Raw genomic sequence first — 25049 nt, 5'->3', positions numbered from 1 at the left:
CCCCCCCCCCCCCCCCCCCGCCCCCATCCTCCCCCTGCCCCCAGGTAAGGAAAGATTAGTTTGGGGAGGAAAGTGGCAGCTTTTCCTTTTAAAAAAATAGTTTGTCTTTTTATTTTTCATCTGTAGAGTTTTTTGTTTTTTTTTAAATACACTTTGGATGTAAGTCCTTTGTCAGATATATGTGTTGCAAATATTTTTTGCCAGTCTTTTGGCTGCCTTTTCATTTTTATTAAAGTGTGATTAGAGGTTTTCAATTTTGAGAAAGTCATTTTATCACATTAAGAAACATATAGTTAATGTTTTTAGAAATCTATCCAATAACACAAATACTATATTTCTTTCTAGAAACTATATTTTTGGTTCCTGTATTTAGGTCTGTGATCTAAATTAATTTTGTTTTTCAAGTTTTTTTTATTTAGGGGTACCTGGTTGGCTCGGTCGGTTAAGTAGGCATCTGACTCTTGATTTCGGCCCAGGTCATGATCTCACGGTTGGAGCCTTGCATCCTGCTCCATGCTGATACCATGGAGCCTGCCTGGGATTCTCTCTCTCTGCCCCTTCCCTGCACACGTGCTCTCTCTCTCTTCAAAAAAAAAAAACAACCCAAAACAAACCTTAAAGCTTGCTTATTTATTTTGAGAGAGAGAAAGCATGAGTAGGGGAGGGACAGAGAGAGAGAATCCCAAGGAGGCTCCACACTCAGCACGGAGTCCTATGCAGGGCTCAATCTCATGACCGTGAGATCATGACCTGAACTGATGTCAAGAGTCAGACAGACAGCCTACTGACTGAGCCACCAGGCCCCCATTCCAAATTTTGTGGTGTAATTTGAGGTAGTAGTTCAGACTTGTGTTTTTGTTTATTTAGTTGTTTCAGTCTTATTTATTGAAATGACTTTCTTTTTTCCCCATTGAATAGTCTTGGTGCTTTTGTCAAATATCAGTTGACCCTTATATACGTAGATATGTTTTGGTATTCTATTCTGTTCCATTGATCTATTATCTTTATACCAGTGTCATACTCTCATGATTTTTAATAAGTCAAGAAATCAGGTAATGTTAGTAGTATGAGTCTTCTAACTTCTTCTTTTTCAAGATTGTTTTGACTGTTCCTGGTCCTTTAAGTTTTCATATAAACTTTAAAATCAACTTGTCGGTTTTTGCCAAAACAATGCCTGTTGGGTTTTGATTGTGGTTGTGTTGAATTTGTAGATCAGTTTGTGGAAAATTAACATTTTGATGTTGATTTTTTTCCAGTCCATGAATATGGTATATCCATTGATTTAAGTAGTCTTTTTTTTTTTTTTCCTCCTAGCAGTGTTTTATAGTTTCCATTGGGGTTTTGCCTGTGTTTTGAAATTTTTAAAGTGTTTTTTAATTTTGGTACTATTGCAAGTGGAGATGATTTTGAAATTTTTTTCAGTTTTTTCTTTAATATATTCAGTTGATTCTTTAAAGACCTTAATTTTACATACTTTATCACATTATCATATTTTCTCTGTCATTCTCTACATATTTTTTTTCCTGTATCAGAGTAAGTTGCAGACATAATGTTCCTTACTAAACAAGGAAAATTCTCTTTCATAACCACATTGCAATGATCAGAGTTAGAGTATTAATGTTGATACAGTATTGCTTGCTGGCTCATTTGCATACTTAATTCAAATTTTTCCTGTTTTATTAATGCTAATTATGAAATTCTGGTTCAGGATACATCTAATCCTGGATCAGATGGTGCATTTGTTTGTCAAGTCTCTTTCATTTCCTTTAATCTGGAAAAGTTTCCACAAATTTTGTCTTTTGTGACCTTAGTATTTTTTAAGAATACAGGTCATTCACTTTCTAGAAAGCTCCCCAAGTCTGTGTTTGTCTAATGTTTTTTCATTATTAGATTTAAGTAGTAAGCTTTTGACAGGAATATTTCAGAAGTGATGGGATTCTCAGTGCATTGTATTAGGATACAAATGATTTCTATTTGATTTCTCCTAATGATAACTTCAGTCACTTGGTTGAGGTGGGGTCTGCCATTTTCTTCACTGTAAATAATAAGTACCTTGTAAAGAGATACCTTGAGTGTATATAGTCTCATCAAACTTTCATCCATTAGTTTTAGCATCCCTTGATGAATGGGTCTTACCTGAAAGTTACTAGTCTGATGGTTGTCAAGTGGTGATTTTAAAACAATGTTTGTTTATTTTGAGAGAGAGCATATGCATGTGAGCTGGGGAGGAGCAGAGAGAGAGAGAGAGAGAGAGAGAGAGAGAATGAGAATCCCAAGCAGGCGCCTCGCTGTCATTGCAGAGCCTGACGTGGGGTTCAGTCCTAACGAACCCTGAGATCATGACCTGAACCAAAACTGAGTCGGATGCTTATCTGACTGAGCCACCCAGGCACCCCTCAAGTGGTGATTTTTAAAATTCATTTGACATTTATTGGCATTCTACAGTAAGAAAGAGCCTTCTTTTCTCCCTCATTTGTTTATTCATTATGAATTTATGGATTGTTATTTTATTATTGAGTTATCTGTTACTGTTATTAACTTTGTTTAAAAATTTTTTTAAAATGTTTATTTTTGGGAGAGTATGAGTGGGGGAGGGGAAGAGGGAGAGAGGGAGACACACAACGTGAAGCAGCCTCCAGGCTCTGAGCTGTCAGCCTAGAGCCTGATGCGGGGCTTGAACTCACAAACTGTGAAATCATGACCTGGGCCAAAGTCGGATGCTTAACCAACTGAGTCACCCAGGTGCCCCTACTGTCATTAACTTTAATGCAGAAATTGTATAGAAGTGGCCAGCAGGACTCCCTTCAGCGTGGCTTTTGTGTCCTTCTAACAGGTCCCCCTCATTCTGAACTCTTTTTCACTTCTTTGTTTTCTGGCCCAGCCATGTGTCTGGGCTTAGCTTGTATTTTCCAGACCCCGCTTTGGTATCAGTCATTTTCCCAGGGAGCTCAGGATCCTCAGGAGCTATACATGTACACATCTGTGTCTTTTTCTGTATTTGTCTGTTTTTACATATGTTGATTCATACTGGTACCTCTGATTCCAGTCTTTTACTGCAGGTTCATTCCAGCTTCACACCTTTCCGTATTTATAACTAGCCGCTCCAACAGTGAGAATCCTGGCTCCCATGATCTACTTTATTATCAGCTCATTTGCTTAAGTCAGAATACATCTAATGGTTTCAGAATTGCCATTCCATTCCACTGTGAAAAGCAAATCTATTAAAAGGAGAGCTTACTCTTTATCATTTATTTAGTTCTTTAGCCCAAGTGTACATAGTTGAAATAGTGTGTTCAAAAGTTACTTGGGTTAGATCCACCCCTGCCCTTCTTCAGTGTGGTTCTGTTAGTCATTTGAAATACTTTAAAGTTTTCTGCAAATATGTATCACAATAATTTCTCTTTTCAAAGCTGTGGGAAAACAGGCACTCAGACATTGCTGTTATGAACACAAATCCACTAAACTTTTTCCAGGGGAATTTGGTACTGTTAACAAAATTTCATTTACATTTAACCTTTGACTCAGCATTTCTACTTCAGGAATTTACCCTGAAGAGGCACCTTTAATAATACAAAAGTACAGAGTCATGAGGTTATTCAAGACAGTAATATTTCTTTGTGAAATATTAAAAGCCACCTAAATGCCAGTACATGGGGGAATGTTTGCATAAATTTTGGTACATGTGTATGATGAAGTTTTATGCAGCTGCGAAGAGAATGAAGGTTATCTATGTAGTGATTGAGTGATTTCCAGGATATATGGTTAAGTGAAAAAAAATATTGTCTGTGGCATACAATTTGATGATAAAAGGGGAATAAAATAGATGTGTATATTATCATTTGTTCAGAAAAGAAACACAAGAGAAATAAACCAGAAACTAATGGGATTGATTCCCTAACGGGGTGGGTAAGAATGGAGTGGGAAGTTGGTGGGGTGGGAAGAGAAGGGAATGAGGGTAGTGTTAATTCTCTGAGTGTAACCTTTTAAATAGTTTTGACTTTTATAGCCATGCTGTGTTTCATATACTTACAAATAAATACATAATAAAGATGAGGGATAAAAACCAAAATGGATTACAAATAGAAAAGATGAAGCTAATGCTTTTTAACAGCTATGAAGTTCTTCTTGATGTGGTCAAACACATCAGTTTCAGTCTTCCTTCTTTTTTTTTTTTTTTTTTAAGTTTATTTATTTATTTTGAGAGAGAGAGAGAGAAAGAAAGAGAGGGAGGGGCAGAGAGGGAGAAAGAGAATCCCAAGCAGACTCTGCAGGTCCCGACTCAGGGCTCAATCCCAAAGTTGTGAGATCATGACCTGAGCCGAAATCAAGAGTTGGATGCTTAATCGACTTCCACCCAGGTGCCCCTTCAGTCTTCTTCTGAAGGTTAGTCCTGGAACTCTTCTTTCTCCTATTCCTGGTATGTTTGGGGGGGGCGGGCAACTGTCCTGAGAAATTTCCTGGGGCACAGGACTTTTAGTGCTGAAACTGGGAAAGTCCCAGGCATATGGGGGTAAGTTGGTTACCCTGTTTGACATACACATAGCTGTTTACCTGGGGTTTCCCTTCATCATCACCTTGGAAATTCTTTTCACCTGTATTCTGTGATATATTCTCTTTCCTAGATCTTGAGCAGGTATCATTTTTGTTATGGTTTAGTTTGGTTTGTTTTTTTATTATTTATTTGTGTAATATAGATTCTCCAGTTACTTCCTGAGAATAGGTGCATAGGAGGTAAAAGTATTTGAAGCCTTACATATCTTTATTCTGTATTCCATACTGGATTATTGGTTTCACTTAAGAATTTTAGAAGAGGGGTGCCTGGCTGGCTCAGTCAGAAGGGCATGTGACTCTTGATCTTGGGGGTCATAGGTTTGAGCCCCATGTTGAGTGTAGAGATGAAGATTACTTAAAAAGAATTTTAGAAAATATTACATTCTTCAAAACGGCTCTTGAAGAAGCATGATACCATTCTGATTCCTTTGTATGTGATGTGTTCTCTCTGAATGGAAGATTTTAGGATCTTTTTTTCATTCATTGTGTAAGGGCATTTTGCCTTATTAAACCTGGAAACTCAGGTCTTTTCATTTTGGGAAAACTGTCTTTTCTATTTTCTCTTGGAACTTCTATTTGATGTGGGACTTTCTTGATGATTTTCTTTTTCTTCTGAGTCAGTTCTTTGGGAAATAACCTGTTTGTTGTTGCTGGGGGGTTTGTTTTGTTTTGTATCATTTTATATTTCTAGCAGATTACTCACATTCTCTGATGTTCCTTTATTATTTTTTTTAAAATAGCATTCTGGGGCGCCTGGGTGGCTCAGTCGGTTGAGTGTCCGACTTCGGCTCAGGTCATGATCTCATGGCTTGTGGGTTCAAGCCCCGAGTCGAGCTCTGTGCTGACAGCTCAGAGCCTGGAGCCTGCTTCAGATTCTGTCTCCGTCTCTCTCTCTCTCTCTCTCTCTCTCTCTCTCTCTCTCTCAAATATGAATAAACATTTTAAAAAATTTAAAAAAAAATAGCATTCTGTACTTTTTGTTTTGGGGCTCTTTGAGAACATTTACTGTAAAATCTTCATTATCTCTGCTTCCTTTCAAGTCCTTTTGTTTTTGGTGGTTATGTTTCATCTGACAGTTGTGCTCAGATCTCTGGTGGCCCTTGACAGGTCATACGTGGTGAGAGGACTGGCAGATTCTGTGCTTGTGGACACTATTTGTTGGCTGGGATGGAGAGTGGGGACCCAGATGCTTTTTTGAGATCCACAGTTATCTACTTGAAGGTATTTTCTCTTAGGCTAGTCACTTTTTCCAGGAAGAGAAATCTTCTCTCTTGCCCGCTAGCTGAGAGCAGGGCAGGGCTGGGATTGTGGGGCCGCCACTGTTCGGAGAGCTTTGGGAGCCAGGTTGGGGAAGGGAGCTGATGGTATCACTGTTTTGTATGTGGTCTTTGACTTACTGCTCCTGTTTAGGGCGTGGCACCTCATTTCCTCCCTGACTCCTTGAGCTGGAGTCTTCTATTCTGGACCCTCCATGGTTGAATCCAACTAGAATATAAATCTGTTTTCTTCTGAAGCCGGAGAAGAGTATTGGCTGACTGGGGACAGAGAGGGGACCTGAGGTGTCCAACTTCTGGTTCAGACTTCCAGCTAGTTCTCAAGTCTTAGTTCCTATGGCTTGCCTCTGTGTGGAGTGGTTCCTGGTACTTTTAATCACTGTCCTCTTGGGGGTTTTGCAGTACTAATTGGCGGCTTTTTGGATTTTCCCTCTGCAGCTTCGGACTTCAGCTTTCTTTTCCCTGCTGAGTCCATTACTTCCTCTCTTCCTGCTATCCATCTTCCAGAATTCTGTTGACATCTCTCATCTGCTGCCTTTTTCCTCCCCCTTTCCCTTTGTCCATTTATACCTTTATTTTTTTCCCTTATAGTCATTCTAATGGGGCTTCAGGAGGATGCAAAGAATTGTGTCCATTTTTGCCATGTTTAAATGGAAGCTCAGGTCTTTGTGCAGAGAAGATGGGAAATGACCTTGACTTCCATGCCTCCATGCCAGAACGGACCCCTATCCCTCCACCTGCCACCCAGGACCTATGACCCTTGTTCCTTCCCAGTAGCAACCATTGTTACTAATGTGTGTCCTTCGCATTCATGTGGATCCATTAAAAATGTGTAGTCTGTTTATATAGGTGTATTTTTTATTTCTTTCAACTCCTGTTGAATAGTGTATCATACCAATATACCTAATGTTACTTATCCAGTCCCTTATTATGGATGTTTATGTTTTTTACTATTACAAATACCACTGCAGTAATAACCTTTTTACTTTTGTAGTCTCCATATGCAAATGCATGAGAATTTTTCTAGAGGACTACTTACCTTGACATTTTAATGGGTAAAATGGAGGTGATTTGGAGGCTTTCTCTGAGGCTTTGAGGAAAACATTTTATTTAATTTGCTTTACATTTTATTTTATAACTATGGTGAGAAGTAGAATTATAAAACTTCCAAATCTTTTAAAAAAACTGTACTGAGAAACATGCTTTCTTTACTGTCTGTATTATTAACAATTCTGAAATCTAAAATATTTTGAGAACTGGAAAATTTTTTTCCTAACTCATTTGGCAGTAAACTTGACCAGTCTTAAACTCCTTTGGTAGCCAAACTCTGATCCCGACTGACAAAGCTATTTATTTTAGTTGGTATGAGCATACATGTTATTTCGAAAAATATTAATGTGTGTTAATATATGATACATTAAAACTATATGCACTATATTACCACCCAAAATTCAAGAAATCTTGAATTCTAAAACCTATCTAGATCTAAGGGTTTCAGGGGAGGGATCATGGGCCTGTGGTCAAGTCATAATCAACTGGAAACTTTGCAGTGGTGGGTGGCAAATGATAGATGAGAATTTATTTCTCGTTGATGGAAACTTTTTTTTTTTTGTCCTTAAGAAGAACTCAGTTTTTTTTTTTTCTCTTTAAACTGTGTTCCAAGAGTGTTCATTTTTAAAATAACAGCTCTTTTCTTTCTTTGACAGCTATAATAGTGAAATTGCTTGTGATAATGCAAATGGATTTCAAATTCAATAGAACTTTTTTTACATTAAGTATTTTAAAAAATGATGAAGCCTTTTTTCAAGCATACATGGAGTTTACTTTGCTAACTTTAATTCTTCTTTAGGATTCATATAACAAAATTAAAACATCGTTAACAGACCATAGCCTCCATTGTCTAAAGTTGAATTTTACCTTTGGATCTATAAACTTTCTGTACACATAAATAGTTTTTATGTGGTATTTACAAATTCTCATTAAATTCATTCATGTTTTCAGAACTGTTGGTTAAATTTAGTAAGACTTTTTTTTTTTAATGTTTATTTTTAAGATCGTGCAAGCGGGAGAGGGGCAGAGAGGAGGAGGACAGAGGATTTGAAGCGGGCTGACTGTAGAGTCAAGAAAAATTATGTTTTATTGGAATTTTATTGAATCTACAAATCAGTTTGGGGAGAATTGACATCTTTACAATGTTGAGTTTTCTTAATACAGAAGATGGTGTGGCTCTCCATTTTTTTAAAGTTTATTTTTGAGAGAGAGAGCATGAATTGGGGGAGGGGCAGAGAGAGAGGGGGACAGAGGATCTGAAGCAGGCTCCACGCTGACAGCACTGAGCCTGACACAGGGCGGGACTCGAACTATGAACTGGGAGATGATGATCTGAGCCAAAATCCAATGCTCAACTGACTGAGCCAGCCAGGAGCCCCATCCATTTTTAAACCTTTCTCCATAAAGTTTTGTTTTCTTCATTAGATGATTGTATTTCACAAAATTCTTTTGTGAAATTTGCCCCTGATTAACTTATATTCTTTGTTCTTATAAATTACATTTTTTTCATATAAAAATTTTAAGTTTATTTTTGAGAGAAAGAGAGAGAGTGGGGGAGGGGCAGAGAGAGAGAATCCCAAGCAGGCTCTGTGCTGACAGTGCAGAGCCTGATGTGGGGCTCGATCCCACAACCATAAGATCATGACCTGAGCTGAAACCAAGAGTCAGACGCTTAACTGACTAAGCCACCCAGGCACCCCTATAAATTCCATTTTCTAATTGGTGATATTACTGCTAATGTTGGAATCACTGGAGTTTTTAATATGATCTTGAATCTTAACAACCTCGCTGAATTTCTTACTGGTCTGAATTTCTTGGTTTCTCAGTATAGATAATTATACTGTCCAGAAATTAGAACACTTTGTCTCTTCTACTCTCTCTCTCTCTTTTTTAAAGTATTATTAGGAATTGTAGTTAGTACACTGCTGAGTGGTCGGCATGCTCTTAGTTTTTAATAATTTATATTAAGCAACTGTCAGATGAGCCTTTCCTAAGAAACCATACTCCTTTCTTGCTCAGGATATGTTTATCGTTTCCACAAAGCAGAGGCATACCTGAGATTTGCTTATCTTTTTTTTCCAGTTGAGAACCTAATCTTGGGCAGTTAAAACTTCATCAGTTTTGGGGTGCCTGGGTGGCTCAGTAGGTTAAGTGTCTGACTTTAGCTCAGGTCATGAAATTGTGCTTCACGAGTTCGAGCCCTACGTCGGGCTCTGTGCTGACAGCCCGGAGCCTGGACCCAGCTTCAGATTCTGTGTCTCCCTCTCTCTCTGCTCCTCCCCCACTGGTGCTCTGTCTCTGTCTCTTAAAAATAAACATTAAAAAATTTTTAAAAAAACCAAAAAACTTCATCATCTTTTTTTTTTTTTTTTTAAAGCAATCTCTACACCCAATGTGGTGCTCAAACTCACGACTTGAGATCAAGAGTTGCATTGTTCTTCTGACTGAGCCAGCCAGGCGCCCGAAAACCTCATCAGTTTAAATTTTAGTGTTCCATTTTATTCATGTTTGGGGCTTGTTATATTCACGGTGCCTTTTATTTTTTTAAACTCTGACTTGGGGCACCAGGCTGGCTTAGTTGGTAGAGTGCGACTCTTGATCTTGAGGTTGTAAGTTTAAGCCCCATGTTGGGGGTAGAGAGTCTTTAAAAAAAAATTAAAAAAATAAAATATCTGACTTATGGGAAAATATTCAGGTTTATTTATTTATTATTATTTTCACCATTAGCCTCTTTTCTAGTTGCCTTGCCAAACTAATACACTTCCCGTGTTTTTATTTTATTTATTATTATTGTGTTTTTGTTTGTTTACTTGTTTGTTTGTTTATTTGGAAGAGAGCAAGAGTGGGCAGGGGAGGGGCAGAGAGAGAGAGAGAGAGAGAGAGAGAGAGAGAGAATCTTAAGCAGGCTCTAGCAGAGCCTAACTTGGGGCTTGATCTCACGACTGTGAGATCATGACCTGAGCTGAAATCAGGAGTTGGATGCTTAACCAACTGAGCCACCCAGGCGCCCCTTTCATAACATTTTTTGTTTTTAAATGTTTACTTATTTATTTTGAGAGAGCAAGCATATGCGTGCACACACGGGAGAGGCAGAGAGAAAGAGAGGGAGAGAGAGAATCCCAAGCAGGCTCCTTGCTGTCAGCACAGAGCCTGACATGGGACTCGATCTAATGAGCCTGAGGTCATGACCTGAGCCAAAATCAAGAGTTGGATGCTTAATTGACTGAGCCATCCAGGCATCCTGCTTTCGTAACATTTTTAGTATTCAGGTTTCAGTGAAGGATCACTTATTACCTGTTAATTTCTTTAAACACAGTTTCTTGATAGAAAATATCCTTGTGAAAAAAAAAAAACCCAAAAACAAAAAAACAAAACAGTCTTGAGTCCTAAGGCATATTATCTGATGCCTATAATTCTCAGCCCATTTCATTTTTGTCAGACATCTACAGTTAATGTTTGGAAAGTTATGGTGTCAAATGTGTAGAGTTTATAAAATGGAAAGATTAAGGATTTTTAAAAAGGCAGAATTAGAATTGCTAATCTTTCATTTTCTTAAAAGTTGTTCTGTTTGCATTTTACAGAAAATATGGCTTTAGAAACTTGGGATGGTAGCTTGAATTGCAAACAAATGGGCAGTATTTCTGTTTGTTTAATTAATGAGATTTGTAATCAACACTAGGTTCCCCTAGACTCTAGGGCCTCTGGAAAGGAAATTAGCTTTTAGTGACTTACTTTCCAGAGAAGCATTTAGCATTATAATTTTTCTTTTTTAATGTTATTTTCTTGATCACAAAAGCCAATATACATTAATTGTAGAAAATACCTCTTGTCAAAAAGAAAGTCCTTACAACTCTGCCACCTAGAGGTAGCGATGACTAACATATGTAAGGAATATCATTAATATCATTGTTCTTGTCTTTTGTTTATGCAAACACATTCACACAATTTTTTTAAAAACAGGTGATGGAATCATACCATATGGATTTGCTTAATTCACTTGCTGTATCATCATTTCTTGTCATTAAATACCCTGCAGCTTTATTTCAAATGACTATGGTAGTGTTCCTTGATGGAAATACTGGAATTATTTTTTGTTTTAAAACTTTTTTATTGTAGAAATATAAGAGTAAACTGCTTACAACATAAATGTTCAGCTTGATGAATGTTGTAAAGTAAACATCCTTGTAACTGCCACACAGATCAAGACATCAAGCGTGGCCAGCAGCCCCCAGAACCCTTTCCCACTCACAGCTCCCTTCTTCCCCTCAAAGGTAGTAGCTACTGTCCTTTTTAGAAGTTCTATTTTTGTTTTTCCTTATTGTTTCCCACCTGTGTTTGCATCCCCAACAGTGTAGTTTTATTTTTGCCTGTTTTTGGAACTTCTTACAAATGGAGTCATTACAGTGTGCTCTCTTTTGTGACTGGCTTCTTTCATTCAACATTTTGTTTTTAAAATTCATCTATATTGTTGTAGTGGCGGTAGTTCATTCATTTTTCATTGTATACTACCATGTTTTGATTCTACTGATGATGGGCATTTTGGTTATTTATAGACCAGGTTACAAATGTTGCTGCTATGAACACTGGATCTGCTTCACGGCGTGTGTGTGTGTGTGTGTGTGTGTGCGCGCGTGTGTGTGCGCGCGCGCGCATTTCTCTAGAGAATCACATGTAGGACTGACATTGCTGTGTTGTGGGATGTTTGTACCTTCAACTGTGCCCATAATGCCAAACTATTCTCAGATGGTTGGATCAGTTTTCATTGTGCCCATTCCTCATCCTCATTAACACTCCTTGGTATGGTTAACTTTCATTTTAGCCATTCTTATGGGTGTGTTGATATCTCATTGTGGCCTTAATTTGCATTATAATGTGTTTTCCTTATTGTTAGTGAGGTTAAAGAGGTTTATGTGTGAATGTTGTTCATTTGGATATCCTATTTGGGACAGTGCTTTAATTCATGGTCTTTTGCCTACTCTTTTCCTGGGTTCTGTTTTCTTCTTGATTTATGTAATCTAGATACATGTTCTTTATTGGTTGTATCTTCTCCAACTCTGTAGGTAGTTTGCCCTTTTTACTTCATTAATGGTGTTTTTTGTGGAATAAAGGATCTTAATTTTAATGTAGTTCAATTGATTGACTTTCTCTTTTTAAGGATTCATGCTTTTCATGTCCTGTGTAGTCTTAGAAATGGAAGCGTTGGGTTAAGAGGACTTTAGATTTTCGTTTACAGCTTACTCTCCCACTGGTAGCACATGAACCTTTGATACCATTTTCACTCTCACCAAGAATGTAGGCACGATTCCTTCACACTTACTAGAACTGGAGTTCTGGGGTCAGTTTTGCCCTTGTAACAGACCTCCTTGATTTATTATCTTCGTTTGCTCGTGAGACTCAAAGAGCAGGTTTGGTTCATCATTCTATGCACATGGCAGCCATTAAGCATAATTCCAAGATTAACACTAAAAATATTCTTTAGCTTTTGATTCTGAGGAGCATTTAGAGCTGGCAGGAAAAGAAATAAAGATCTAACATGCCATTTTCTTTTTTATTAATTTAAGGCAACATGATTTTGGCTTAAATTAATGGAAATGATGAAGATTTAATACAAGGGGTCAAGGGACCCATGAAATTGATGAGTTAGAATTGTGTAGCTTTCCTTTATAAATTTCTGGTGTATTTGTAAGAGGTAGAATCATGATTTTATCTGCTCTTCTTCACACACTTTATTTAAAGAAGAAGACCTCCTTGTCCTGATGTATCTCTGTTCCTCCTCTCCTCAGCCCCCAGTATTCATTCAGAGTCCTTCCTAATTGTGAGGTGGAAGGTGGCCCCTTGGTGTTCCCTGGGTTGGCGGTGGAGTTGAACTAAGACTGCCACAGAGCCTGTTCTCCATTAGGAGAATAAATCAGGAGTGGAGCTCTCCTGCACTCTGGCCTGCTTTCCTTGAACTCATGGTTTAGGTGGCCAGCACTTTCCCTGGGCCTCACCACAGTCCCAAGTCCTCTTCCTGCCTGCAGACTTCCCATCGTTGCCAGAATGAAATTCCTGCGGCTCACATCGTGCCCCTCTCAGCGCCCTTCAGAGACTCACAGGTAGTCAGAATCTTGGTCCCGCAGCACAGCGTCTCATCATTTACCTGGCTGCTCGCTCTTAAGCCTTATGCACCTAGTCCTCCAGGTGCTTGTTGAAATCTGTGCTTTCCTTGCATTTGGAATCTTCTCCCTCCTGTCTCCTACTGCCAAACCATCCACCTGCTAGCTTAATGCTAGTTTAACTTTTAAAACTCAGCTTAAGAGACACATCTCCCTGCAGGCCTTACCTCCGTGCCGTCTTTCCTCCGGCTCACTGAGTTAGGTGTCCCCTCTTCCGGACTGCCCCAGCTCTCTCTGTACGTCTGTTGCTGTGCTTTGTATTGTAGTAGATTTCATTTTCTTTCCTACTCCTTTGAGTTCCTTGAGGGCAGGACCCTGATTCTCCCTCCTTATACACCACCCCCCACCAGGAACTAGCATGGTGTAGCTTATAGGGGGCACCCCATAAATGTTTAATGAGTGAGTGAACATGAAATTGTGTCTGACTTTCGTGACGCACGTATGAAAAGAACTTGCAGAGAAAGAGGTCAGTTAGAACGGGATAGGAACTTATCAGTATTCTAAATCTCTCTTCTCCAAAAGCAGTGCGCATTTAGGAGTGACTGCTGTGCCTGTAGCATCTGTCGGGTTTTGCTCACCTGAGTTGTGCCTTGCTGTCACAGAAGGATGCCCTGCAGTGGTCTCGCAGTCCGGCTGCAGTGGAGGGAGAGGAGCCAGAGGACACAGCTGACGTGGAGAGCTGTGGGTCTAACGAAGCCAGCACTGTGAGTGGTGAAAACGATGGTAAGTACCCTTCACAGGATGGGCCAGGAGCTGCAGGCAGCTTGCTAGAGACTAACCTTCACTTCCCCCTCTTCCAGTTTCTCTTGATGAAACGTCTTCGAACGCATCCTGTTCTGCAGAATCTCAGAGCCGGCCTCTTTCCAATCCTAGGGACAGCTACAGAGCTTCCTCACAGGTAGGGAGGAGAGTTGGTGGCTAGGCTGGGGCTAGTTGGGGCCAGGCAGGAGATAGGACTCTTCTGTGTTAACTGTGAGTGTGTAGGGAGAGTGGAGCAAATCAGTTTGGTCTTCACCTGTTGGTACAGTTCAGAGTGGGCCATAGGAAAAGTGGGCTGTGGATCTGAGAGCAGAGTGGTTTGTTTTTCTTCATTACCACAGATAATATAGTTTGCCTCCTACTTCTGACAAACACAGGAATATCTGGGACGGGGAAGGCACAGTGTAGAGTGGAGAGCAAATGAGCTTGGGAGTCAGCACTTGGAATTATGGCCCTGCCGCTCACCAGCTTTGGGACCTTGGGCAAATTCCTTATCTGTAAAACAGGGTAACAATACAGTACACTCAGCCTGGAGTGGTAGTTGGCAAGGTGCTGGCCACGGCTCAGTAACACGAGTCAGTGCCGCTCCCCCATCACATGCCTGAGCTGGTTGAATATATGAACTCTGTTGTACGAGATGGTGGGTGGAAACGTGGTGGAGAGGGACCACTCTTGTGGCCCTGCAGGTGACTCGGGCTCCTTTTGTAATCCCTCGGCGATACAGGCAAACAAGCAAAAGAAAAAGACTGGGGTGATGCTGCCTCGAGTTGTTCTGACTCCTCTGAAGGTAAACGGGGCCCACGTGGAATCTGCATCAGGTATGTGCAACCTTGTGATATGATGCTCCTTCCTCAGGTCTTGGGGCCTGCCTCCGTCTGGCAGCAGTGTCTGACCTAGGTGGTACGGTGCCCGTCGAGGCAAGAGGCCCTCCTGGTGGGCAGCACGCTGTGGTGGTGAGGCCTGAGCTAGGTTCCGGTGCTGAGCTCTGCCGTGCACACCGCCTTTTGGTCTCCCAGGGCGGCACGAGGGTCCGATGAAGGAGTGTGCAGGTGCTTGGTAAAGGTGCAGTGCTGTGCAGATGAAGATGGCGGTTTGGCATTCTTTCGTGATACCATAAAGCCAGACCATGCGGTGGTGATCTCTGACAGCCCAAGGTTGGGCCACGGAAGCACCCGCTATTGCTGGCAGTGTCTCAGGGAGAGCTGGGAGAAGTAGGCTTGTCTGAGAGCCCTGGGCGCGGCGGGTGATGCTTTTGACCAGTGGAATGCTGTGCCTTCAGGGTTCTCGGGCCGCCACGCCGATGGCGAGAGCGGCAGCCCGTCCAGCAGCAGCAGCGGCTCTCTGGCCCTGGGCAGCGCTGCTACTCGTGGCCAGGCCGAGGTCGCCCGGGACCCTGCCCCGCTCCTGAGAGGCTTCCGGAAGCCGGCCACAGGTGAGTGGCTTGGCACTCATTTCTCTGCCTGTAAAGGGGGCCCCTGCAGGCCTAGTGAGGAGAGGACATCTTCTGTTCCACTTCCTGTACCAGTTTATTTTGATTTCTTGGGTGGACCTCTAATTTTTTTTTTTTTTAAACCTCGTATTTTGGTTATTGCACGTGTAGATCTCTGCTAGACTAGAGAGAACTCCTTGTGGGCAGAGGTGACGCCACATTGTTCCATGTATGTCCCTGTAAGGGCGTGGCCCTTGCCTGCCGTGGTGCTGCTTAGCAAGTGTTGGAGTGAGTGAAAATTGCTTTTGAGCTTCTCAGGGAAGAATTCCAGCATCTATTTTCTTTCTTGGGTAGCATCCTGTCACGTTTGTTCTCAGCACCCAGAGTTGCGGTCAGGACCCCTTTTTGTAGCCTAGTCAGCATGTTGTGGAAGGAGGCCTGTGTTGAATTTGGAGTGCTCCTCCCACCCCTCGGGAGGGCTACAGGCTATTTGCAAGGCCACTATGCTGTTTGCGATTTCTGAATTTACTTCTCAGAGCCCACATGCTGGTTATTTGTAGACGGGCCACATGAAACCATTAAGAAGACTAGCCTTGGCTTCTGAAAATTCGACTAAACCGTTGCCCAAGTGGGACCTGGGTTTGTTGTCTTGCTGCTCTTCCAACTCCTCCGCAGTGCTTAACCTTAAGGTCTCATGAGTCTCTATTCTTAGTGATTTTCTCAAATACAAGTGACATTTGCTGACGCTTCTGTGAGAGAGATTGACAGCTCAGCGGCTTTAAACGGCCCTTAGTACTTTGCCGTGTGGAGATCACCTCTCTCCGTCCCGTTGAGGGAAGGCGTCTGCAGAGTCGTCTGTAGGACACTCAGTAGATTCACTTTCAGACAACCGCCATCATGTCTCCACTTGGCTTTGTGGAGCCTGTTCTCCAGCTTTGGAGGGAAGCTCGCAGCCTGCCCCCTGCCTGCTTCTCTGTGGGAAGAGTGTCCCTTTCAGCCTGTGTCCCGGCACGGCACAGAGTCTCGTCTGAGGATGCAAGCCCAAGCGTTCTCTTAGGTTTGGTGGCAACATCAGTGACCTGGACAGAGTGATTGTGACGTGCAGGTTAGGGCGGCCTGGATGTATGTGCGGATCAGTTCCGTGTAGTTTGGGTGCTGCCGGTAAATGTTCTCCCTCAGTTGACATTTGTTCCTTCGCTTTGAAAAGTTGAAAATCTGTACCTTGCTTCTCACTGCTTTGCAATCACAGGTCAGATGAAGCGCAACAGAGGGGAAGAGATAGATTTTGAGACGCCTGGGTCTATTCTTGTCAACACCAACCTCCGGGCCTTGATAAACTCTCGGACCTTCCATGCCCTGCCAGCCCACTTCCAACAGCAGCTCCTCTTCCTCCTGCCAGAAGTGGACAGACAGGTGCAGAGGGGCGGCCTCCTCTTTGCTTCCCTCTGGGTGGGCTTCTGTTCTCTCTCTGAGTTTCTTTATTGTGCTTTTCGCCTCGATCCCCCTAGGTGGGAACAGATGGCCTATTGCGTCTCAGCAGCAGCGCACTGAATAACGAATTCTTCACTCATGCGGCTCAGAGCTGGCGCGAACGCCTGGCTGACGGTGAGTAGACGTTCTCAGACGGCTTGAGAGGCGCCTGCCGTGTGTGGTGTCGCTTGTCCTTGGTATTTGAAACCCAGACATTCATTTTTCACCAGTCTCTTCTTTTTCTTCAAAGGAGTATTCAGTGTAAGGTAGGCTTTCCTTGCACTACTAATGAATGTGGTGAGCGTTAATGTGTCCTATAGCTTTAAAGAAGGTACAGGGTGTTTGGGCTTTTGCCGTGTTGTGTGTATATATCCACCACGTCAGCGTCATTAAAACTTTCAACTCCTGTCTTTCTGGTAATCCTGACATTGTCTAGATGGGTGGAGGAAAGTGCACCATGGCCTTGACCTATACACTGAGCTCTTTTTGGACATTGCCACTTGAAGTGATTGTCAGCTTCTCTTAATTTAGTTTCATGGGAGAGCTGCACGGGGAGTGTGCTGGGAGGTCCCCAAGACTCCCTCTGGGTTTGATGATTCACTAGGAGGACTCATAGGACTCTGCATGTAGTCCTACTCGGGACTCATGGGACTTCGCATATAGCTGTACTCGTGCCTGTGATTTATCACAGTGAAGGAATACAGAGCGAAGTCAGCAAAAGGAAAAGACGCTTGTAGTGAAATCCAGGGAAACCAGGCGCAAGCTTACAGAGTTCTCCCAGAGGAGTCACACAGGATGCGCTCAGTTCTCCCAGCAGTGAGCTGTTGACAGCACATGTGAAATGTGATCTGCTGGGGAAGCTTGTTGGAGACTCGGTACCTAGGTTTTTTTTTTGTTTTTTGTTTTTGTTTTTTTTTTACTTGGAGCTGATCATGTAGGAAGCCTCTGCCTGGCACATAACTACATTCCAGATTCCCTGAAGGAAAGCAGGTGCTTGCCATAAACCGTCTTGTTTGCATAAACAGTTTAGGCACAGTGAGCCATTCATGTCAGTTAGCGGGGGTGGGAACCCTCCTGAAATCCAAGTTCCCAGGTGTCAGCCAAGGGCCAACCTTGTAAGCAGGCCTTTCCAAAGATAAGCGGTCAGGCCTGCCCTGTTAACTTTTTTTCTGCACAGGGAGTAAGAATGGTTCTTTTATTTGTTTCTGTTTTGCTTTTTTGATCCATGTGTTGCTTTGCTGTTGAATGACTTGATTATCTGTGGGAAGAATACATTTCCCTAGTAATAGACATGTTAGTTCTGTCATGAGTGAGAACATGGTGTGGCTCTGGAGGAGACAGAAACCAGCATGAAGAAGATAGGGTTAAAAAAAAGATCTCCACACTGAAACCAAAGTCATGTGTATTTTGAAAAGTCCTGATGTGGTGGAATTGCAGGATTTACCTTTCCCTAAGATAGACATTAATATCCTGAATGCACACACTCAAAAAGCTTTATTTCTCTTTAGGCGAATTCACTCATGAGATGCAAGTCAGGATCCGACAGGAAATGGAGAAGGAAAAGAAAGTGGAACAGTGGAAAGAAAAGTTCTTTGAAGACTACTATGGACAGAAGTAAGGCCCTCGGTGCTGTGAGTCCTGGTCTGGGCTTTGGAGGGCAGAGAAACAAATACTCTCGAAGTTGTGCATACCAGTGTGTGGGGTGAGGACAGGTTGAAGGCAGTGGCTTGCTAGGCTCACTTAGCTTAATGCCACTCTTGAGAAAGCTGATAATACATTTTTCTATGGTTGGTATTATGGACCATGCAGATTTATTTTGTTCTGAGATATCTAACATCTAGAATAAAATAGGCATGTCCTCTCTGCCCTGTAACTGATGGTATGAATTTGGTTTGCAGATTGGGTTTGACCAAAGAAGAGTCATTGCATCAGAACGTGGGCCACGAGGAGGCTGAAATCAAGAGTGACTTGCGTGTCCCAGGAGAATCAGTGCGGCCACAGCGTGGTCCAGCTACCCGGCAGCGAGATGGGCATTTCAAGAAACGCTCTCGGCCGGATCTCCGAACTAGAGCCAGAAGGAATCTTTACAAAAAGCAGGAACCAGAACAAGCAGCGGTTGCTAAAGACACACAGTCTGTGGTACCAGACATCCCCCTCTACAAGGACGGGGAGGCTAAGAGCGACTCAGCAGAGGCGGGCGGCCCCCATCTGCCTGGCATGGCCTCTGCAGCACCTGACCCAGAGAATCCCGAATTCCTGACCCAGCCTGTGGCTTCCCGGACCCAGACCGATCCAGGCGACCTGGCACGTGCTTCCGCGTCTCCAGACAGGATTCCCAGCCTGCCTCAGGAGACTGCGGCTCAGGAGCCCAAGGATCAGAAGAGGAAGTCCTTTGAGCAGGCGGCCTCTGCGTCCTTTCCCGAAAAGAAGCCCCGGCTTGAAGACCGTCAGTCCTTTCGTAACACAATTGAAAGTGTTCACACCGAGAAGCCACAGCCCACCAAAGAGGAGCCCAAAGTCCCGCCCATCCGGGTAGGAGGCTGTTTGATTCCTGGCTGTCCTGGAGCCAGGATCCCTTTGAGGGCCAGGAGATGCGCAGAGCCCCTTTGTAGAGATGGAAGGCTCTGGGCCGTCGTGTTAATTACACGAGCGTAGAGCCCTCTGCCAGAGAACCATTCTTGAGACTGACTGGTAGTCAGGGGGATAAGGTTCTTTTCTTCCTCACTTCTTTGTTACTCTGTTGAAGTTATCTCTGGAGGTCAGAATCCTTTGGGGTTTTTAAATCTTTTATTAGGTGGTGGTAGATTCTTTGTGCAGTGACTCACACAGTCCCACCAGAAATTAAATTTTAGAAGCATGGCATACAACAGCCCTGGAGCTGAATCTTCTCAGAATGGGGTGGTGTCACGGACAGCCATTTTACCACCATTATTTCATTTGTAAAGAAAATTATTTGATTCTTTAGGCCATGACTCCTAAGCTACTAGAATCCCAGTTTAGCCTTACAGTTGCTAGGTCAGGCCACCCAGTCGATAAAACTGTCTTCCAATTCTTCTCTTGCAGATTCAACTTTCACGTATCAAACCACCCTGGGTGGTTAAAGGTCAGCCCACTTACCAGATATGCCCCCGCATCGTCCCCATCACGGAGTCCTCCTGCCGGGGCTGGACTGGTGCCAGGACCCTCGCAGACATTAAAGCCCGTGCTCTGCAAGTCCGAGGGGCGAGAGGCCACCACTGTCATCGAGAGGCGGCCACCACTGCCATCGGAGGGGGGGGTGGCCCGGGTGGAGGTGGCGGCGGGGCCACCGATGAGGGAGGTGGCAGAGGCGGCGGCAGTGGTGATGGTGGTGAGGCCCGTGGCCACCCTGAGCCCCGCGGAGCCCCGAGCACCCCTGGAGAGTGTGCGGCAGATCTACAGCGAACACAACTACTGCCGCCTTGTTCTCTAAACGGGGAGCATATCCAGGCTGGGTCTGCCGTGTCCAGAGCCAGGAGAGAGGACCCGATCGCTCTCAGAAAGGAGGAGAGCTGCCCGCTACGGAGGCTTCCAGATGTCCTCACAAGTGGTCTGGAAGATGCCTCCCAGCTCCCCATTGCTCCCACCGGGGACCAGCCGTGCCAGGCTCTGCCCCCACTGTCCTCCCGAACCCCAGTACCAGAGAGATTAGTTGAGCAACCTGCATTGCATCTAGATGTTAGAACTGAACGTGAGTCTGGTACCACTTCCTGGGAAAGCGATAATGAGGATCGAGGACCCTCTCTTCTCCGAGAGAATGATCCTGTGCAGTCTCTAGCGGGGGGTGTTGTACTGGAAGGAGGACCTGGCCAGACCCTTGACCATGACAGTGACCCCACCATGAAGCATCCTGTGAATGTGACCCCCACTTCCACCACTGAGTTGTCTTTGGCTGGTTGCCTGCAGGACAGACAATGTGATGATGAATTAGGACTTGGTGATTCATGCTCACCCACGAGGGAAAGTGCTACTAGACAAGAAAACCTGACAACTGAGGCCCTCGTCTCTGATGGCGCTGCTCCTTGGGTGCCCGGCCTGTCAAATGATGAGGCGGTCAGACGGCCTGAACCAGACTCCAGAGGACGTGTCCCATCTGCTGAGCCCCAGGCTGTGGAAGAATGGGAGAAAGCTGCCCCCCTCATTCCTGTGTCAGCTGGGGAGTTGACTGAGGAGGGGCTAGTTCCCCCGGAGCACTTCTCTTTGGTCTGGACGGTGCCGTTGCAAGGGTGTGCTGACAGTGCTGGTGGCCACCGCAAACCGGTGGCAGGTGAGAAATTGAAGATCAATGGAGAGTCTGAAGCACTAAGTCCTCACAGCGAGTCCACAGACACGGCCTCTGACTTTGAAGGCCACCTGTCTGAGGACAGCAGCGAGGCCGACCCCAGTGAGGCCACAGTGGTGAAGAGAGCCTTGGTGGCGGACACGGATGAGAAACACGATTGGAACCACTCTGCCTCACTCTCCAAGGTGAATGGTGATCGGAGTCTGGTTATGAGGACAGACAGCATGGCTCCTCCTCAGAGCTGGGTGTCTCGTGTATGTGCAGTTCCCCAAAAGTTTCCAGATTCCCTGCTGCTGGCCAGTACTGAGTACCAGTCAAGGCCCACATTGCTGGGCAGGCCTGGGTCCTCCATGGAGGCCACTAACCCACTCGTGATGCAGTTGCTGCAGGGTCACTTACCCCTAGAGAAGGTTCTTCCTCCAGCCCAAGGCAGTAGCAAACCTGAATCCCCACGACTCCCGCTTCTGAAAGAGCAGGGCCACGGCAGCTCCCTGGGAGTGGGATCTTTGCAGGACCCTTTGGTAAACAGCTGTGCAGGTAGCAAGACCAGCCCCCGTTCTTTAAGAGCTTCAAAGGAGCTGCTTCTACCTGAGATCCGTGAAGTGAGCACTGGTCTTGCCAGGCTGGAACCCACCCAGGCTCCTGGAGCTCCCCAGAAGATTGCCAAGACAGCCCCAAGTTTAGACTCCCTGTATCCAGTGACAAAGTTGATGGCTGCCTCTGGGAAAGTGGAAGAAGTGGATTCCAAAGAGCAGTTCTCTCCCGTTAGTGTGGAAGATCGGAAGGAAGCCCGTGACCTGTCCCAGCGCAGTAATTCAAATGCTGCCCCAGGCAGAAGTCCAGGAAATCTCACTACCTCGAGAGTCCCTTGTTTCTCATCTCCAAACGTGATCTCCTTGGATCCCGATCAGACAGGTCAGGCCCTGGGTAATCAGAATGGTGCTGGAGGTCAAGGGAAGAAGCTCTTTGGCCCTAGGAATGAGGCCGCGGCCCTTCAGCGCCCCAGACCCGTGGAGCCGACGCCACTGCCCGCTGATGCCCCTCCTGGGTTTCCCAGTAGGAAGTTGGGGCCAAGCAAAAACTCTGTGTCCGGTGGGGTACAGACTGCCAGGGAAGACTGGGCTCTGAGGCCACCGCCTGCGCCTCTCGGTGGTGTCAAGAACGAGAAGACTTTTGGGGGCGGTCCTCTCAAGGCAAATGCAGAGAACAGGAACGCAGCTGGGCCTGGTCCTCGGGAGCTGGTGGATCACTTGCAAGGGATGCCCTTTGTTCTTGACCTGCCCTTCTGGAAATTACCCCGAGAGCCTGGGAAAGGGCCTGGTCAGCCTCTGGAGCCTTCCTCCATCCCCTCCCAACTCAATATCAAGCAGGCATTTTATGGGAAGCTTTCCAAACTCCAGCTAAGTTCCACCAGCTTTAATTATTCCTCGAGCTCCCCCACCTTTCCCAAAGGCCTTGCTGGAAGTGTGGTGCAGCTGAGCCACAAAGCAAACTTTGGTGCGAGCCACAGTGCATCACTTTCCTTGCAGATGTTCACCGACAGCAGCACGGTGGAAAGCATCTCGCTCCAGTGTGCGTGCAGCCTGAAAGCCATGATCATGTGTCAGGGCTGTGGTGCGTTCTGTCACGATGACTGTATTGGACCCTCAAAGCTCTGTGTATTGTGCCTTGTGGTGAGATAATAAATTATGGCCATGGGAAAAGTTGTATAGTTAGTGTGTGTATTTTGATAATGATTGATCTTCCATCTGTGTACAGAACCCCTTGATATAACAGACTCTGTTTCTCTAGGCAAGAGCACTCTTGCCCCTCCCTAAAACTTGTAGTGCTAAGGCCCCTCTGTCGCTTACCAACTCTGCTGGTCTTGCTGCAAGGGCTTCCCGCGGGGCAGCTCATTGGGCCGCCCGAGGCCGGCTGGCCAACTCAAGCTCTCGTGCAGACAGAGCCTGGTGTGGCATGGGGAGCTTGCTTGACACCCAGAGGGACTCGAAACTGAAGAAAGAAGGTTGTGTTCTCCATCGAGGGAACTAACCTACCCGAACTGAGTAGAAATGTCAGTCTTCCACTGCCCCCTCCCTGCCGTGTTTCCTTCTGCTTGCTACTCTGGTCCTGGGGGAGTTAGTTGATGGCTGGGGAAGCCAGCACAGGGTTAAAATAACTCCCAGCAGTGCCCGCCAGGGGGCCCAAGCACCTGCTGACCTCAGGGTCACAGTTCTGGCATTGGCCAGTTGACAGGAGCCGGTTTGACCTTTGGTTCTGTTGCTGAAGCAAATTTGGGACTTTCCTGTCTCGGTACAATTCACTGGCCCACAGGAGCTTTTGGAACCTCGAATAGACTCGCTTGGACAACGGGGTCGGGCATAGGGTTGTCTTTCCTCTTAAAATGCCATCTGTAGACCTTGTAAGTCAGATGTCCAGATATTTGGCAGGTGAATTCCTCTGCTTGACACCCTCCCTGTCACTTTGGACTCCGTGGGAGTGGGCATCTCCACGCACCTGTGTATGTGAAAGTCATTTTACATTTCAAAGCAGTGTGTGTTTCTTATTTTTATATTTTTAACTCTTTATCCTTGGATGTATAAAGTGAATTTTTTGGCTTCTGTAAGTATGCTCTATGCACCTCTAATGTTTTATCATGTATTTATATGTTGTACACAGTACTGGCCGATTCTGTAAATGGATGTATTGTACAGAGAACACAAGTGTCTCTCCCTTATTTTCCATCTTCGGCATCATTGCATTAAAGTGGTGTACTTCTCTCCACCTGTGTCAGAGCCACTGCGGCTGTGCTGCCCGACACGAGGGTGGAGTGACTGACTTGTGATCTGCCAGCGTGGCTCGGTCGCCTAGTGGACCTGCTGTAGCCTGCAGAGCCACAGCCAGCCCGCCCGCGCTCAGCTGCGCAGACGTGTCTCGCCCCTCACGTCTCTTCTCTTCCGACCTCCCACTGGCCGCTCGCTGCCGTACGTGACAAATCACCGCCACGGGCGTTAAGTGCTCTGGAGTCCAGGGTGAGTGCCCTGGGTGGCCCCAGGCAGGCTTTCCAGATCTGGCTCCGGGGTTACCACCTTCAGCAATAGCTGGGGCCCGAGGGCTCCGTCTGATGTACTTCTGACAGCAGGTTGCTGAAGAAACAGCCACGCTCGTTGCCTGCCTCTCTCCCGACACATTAACAGCGCAGACATCTGCATAGTTGTCTTCCCTCACCCTGCTTCCTGCCTTACTTCTTACACCTCGACTTGTGGCAGAGTTCAGAGCCCTCATTTGACTTAGGTCTCCCTATGTGAGTGCTTCTGTGTAAAGTAGAAAATTGGTGTGACTTCAGCAAGTGTCATTTCACCCGAAAGGTCTCCCCCCACCCCACCCCACCCCACCCCACCCGGGTTCATCCACTGTGGCATTTTTGTCATCTGAAGCACGAGTGAGAAGTTGGCAATCATGTGACTTAAATGCAGTATTGGCCAAGTCCCGAGTTGGCAGCTTCAAGAGTCTGTTTACCAAAGACAGGGAGCAGAGGCCCAAGTGTGTTTGATCCTCTTCTTCCTTCTGCTGTGACCTTTGGCGGCCTCTAGGCAACAGGCAGAAACTGGTCTGGTCCATGGGGCTGCCCAGGGACAGCACTGTTCTTGTATGTCTCGTGGTTTTGGAAAAATAAACGTGTACAGCCTGCGCTTGTGGTCTCCGTCCTCTTGTGTGGCCGCCCCGCCGGGCTGGAAAGGAAGGCCAGGAGTGCGAAAGCGGCACCGCAGGAGCGAACGCCAGCTCGCTTCACCTCAGCTCCGGCTCCAGTACTGATGTCCTCGGGCTGGAAGCTCTTCTGTCAGGTCAGTGCCGAAGGCCCAGACTCGCCGCTTTTGCTGGGTCTTTAGACTCTGGGCGTGACTGCTTTGACTGGAAGCCAAAATCGAACGAGAACAGTGAGGGCGCTCATCCCAGCTGCCCTGCTGAGACACACTCGCCGAAGAGCTTTCTGGTGGCTGGTGGCCTAGGGGGGTGGTGACCAGTTCTGACCTTGAAAGATCTGTAAACACGAGCGCCTCTCTGCATAGCGGGCAGCCAGC

The 25049-nt window shown here is 45.2% G+C and overlaps 1 protein-coding gene across 3 annotated transcripts in view; it reads left to right on the top strand.

Annotated features, from left to right (window-relative positions):
- ASXL1 (ASXL transcriptional regulator 1) overlaps positions 1–24757 on the top strand; it is a 73425-nt gene extending 48668 nt beyond the window's left edge. Inside the window, exons 4-12 of one of the 3 annotated variants that reach the window (XM_049650011.1) lie at positions 13633–13753; positions 13831–13928; positions 14514–14607; positions 15069–15221; positions 16468–16631; positions 16727–16823; positions 18197–18302; positions 18587–19220; positions 19752–24757. In XM_049650011.1, the coding sequence (XP_049505968.1) occupies positions 13633–13753; positions 13831–13928; positions 14514–14607; positions 15069–15221; positions 16468–16631; positions 16727–16823; positions 18197–18302; positions 18587–19220; positions 19752–22670 (4386 nt within the window). In that variant the 3' untranslated portion in view covers positions 22671–24757. The remainder of the gene's footprint in view (positions 1–13632; positions 13754–13830; positions 13929–14513; positions 14608–15068; positions 15222–16467; positions 16632–16726; positions 16824–18196; positions 18303–18586; positions 19221–19751) is intronic. The other 2 variants (XM_049650012.1, XM_049650013.1) reach the window with 2 other exon arrangements.
- Positions 24758–25049: the final 292 nt, after the last annotated feature.

Source organism: Panthera uncia (genome assembly GCF_023721935.1).
Source record: "Panthera uncia isolate 11264 chromosome A3 unlocalized genomic scaffold, Puncia_PCG_1.0 HiC_scaffold_11, whole genome shotgun sequence".
Classification (NCBI taxonomy): Eukaryota; Metazoa; Chordata; class Mammalia; order Carnivora; family Felidae; genus Panthera; species Panthera uncia.
This window is presented reverse-complemented; position numbering and strand designations above follow the sequence as displayed.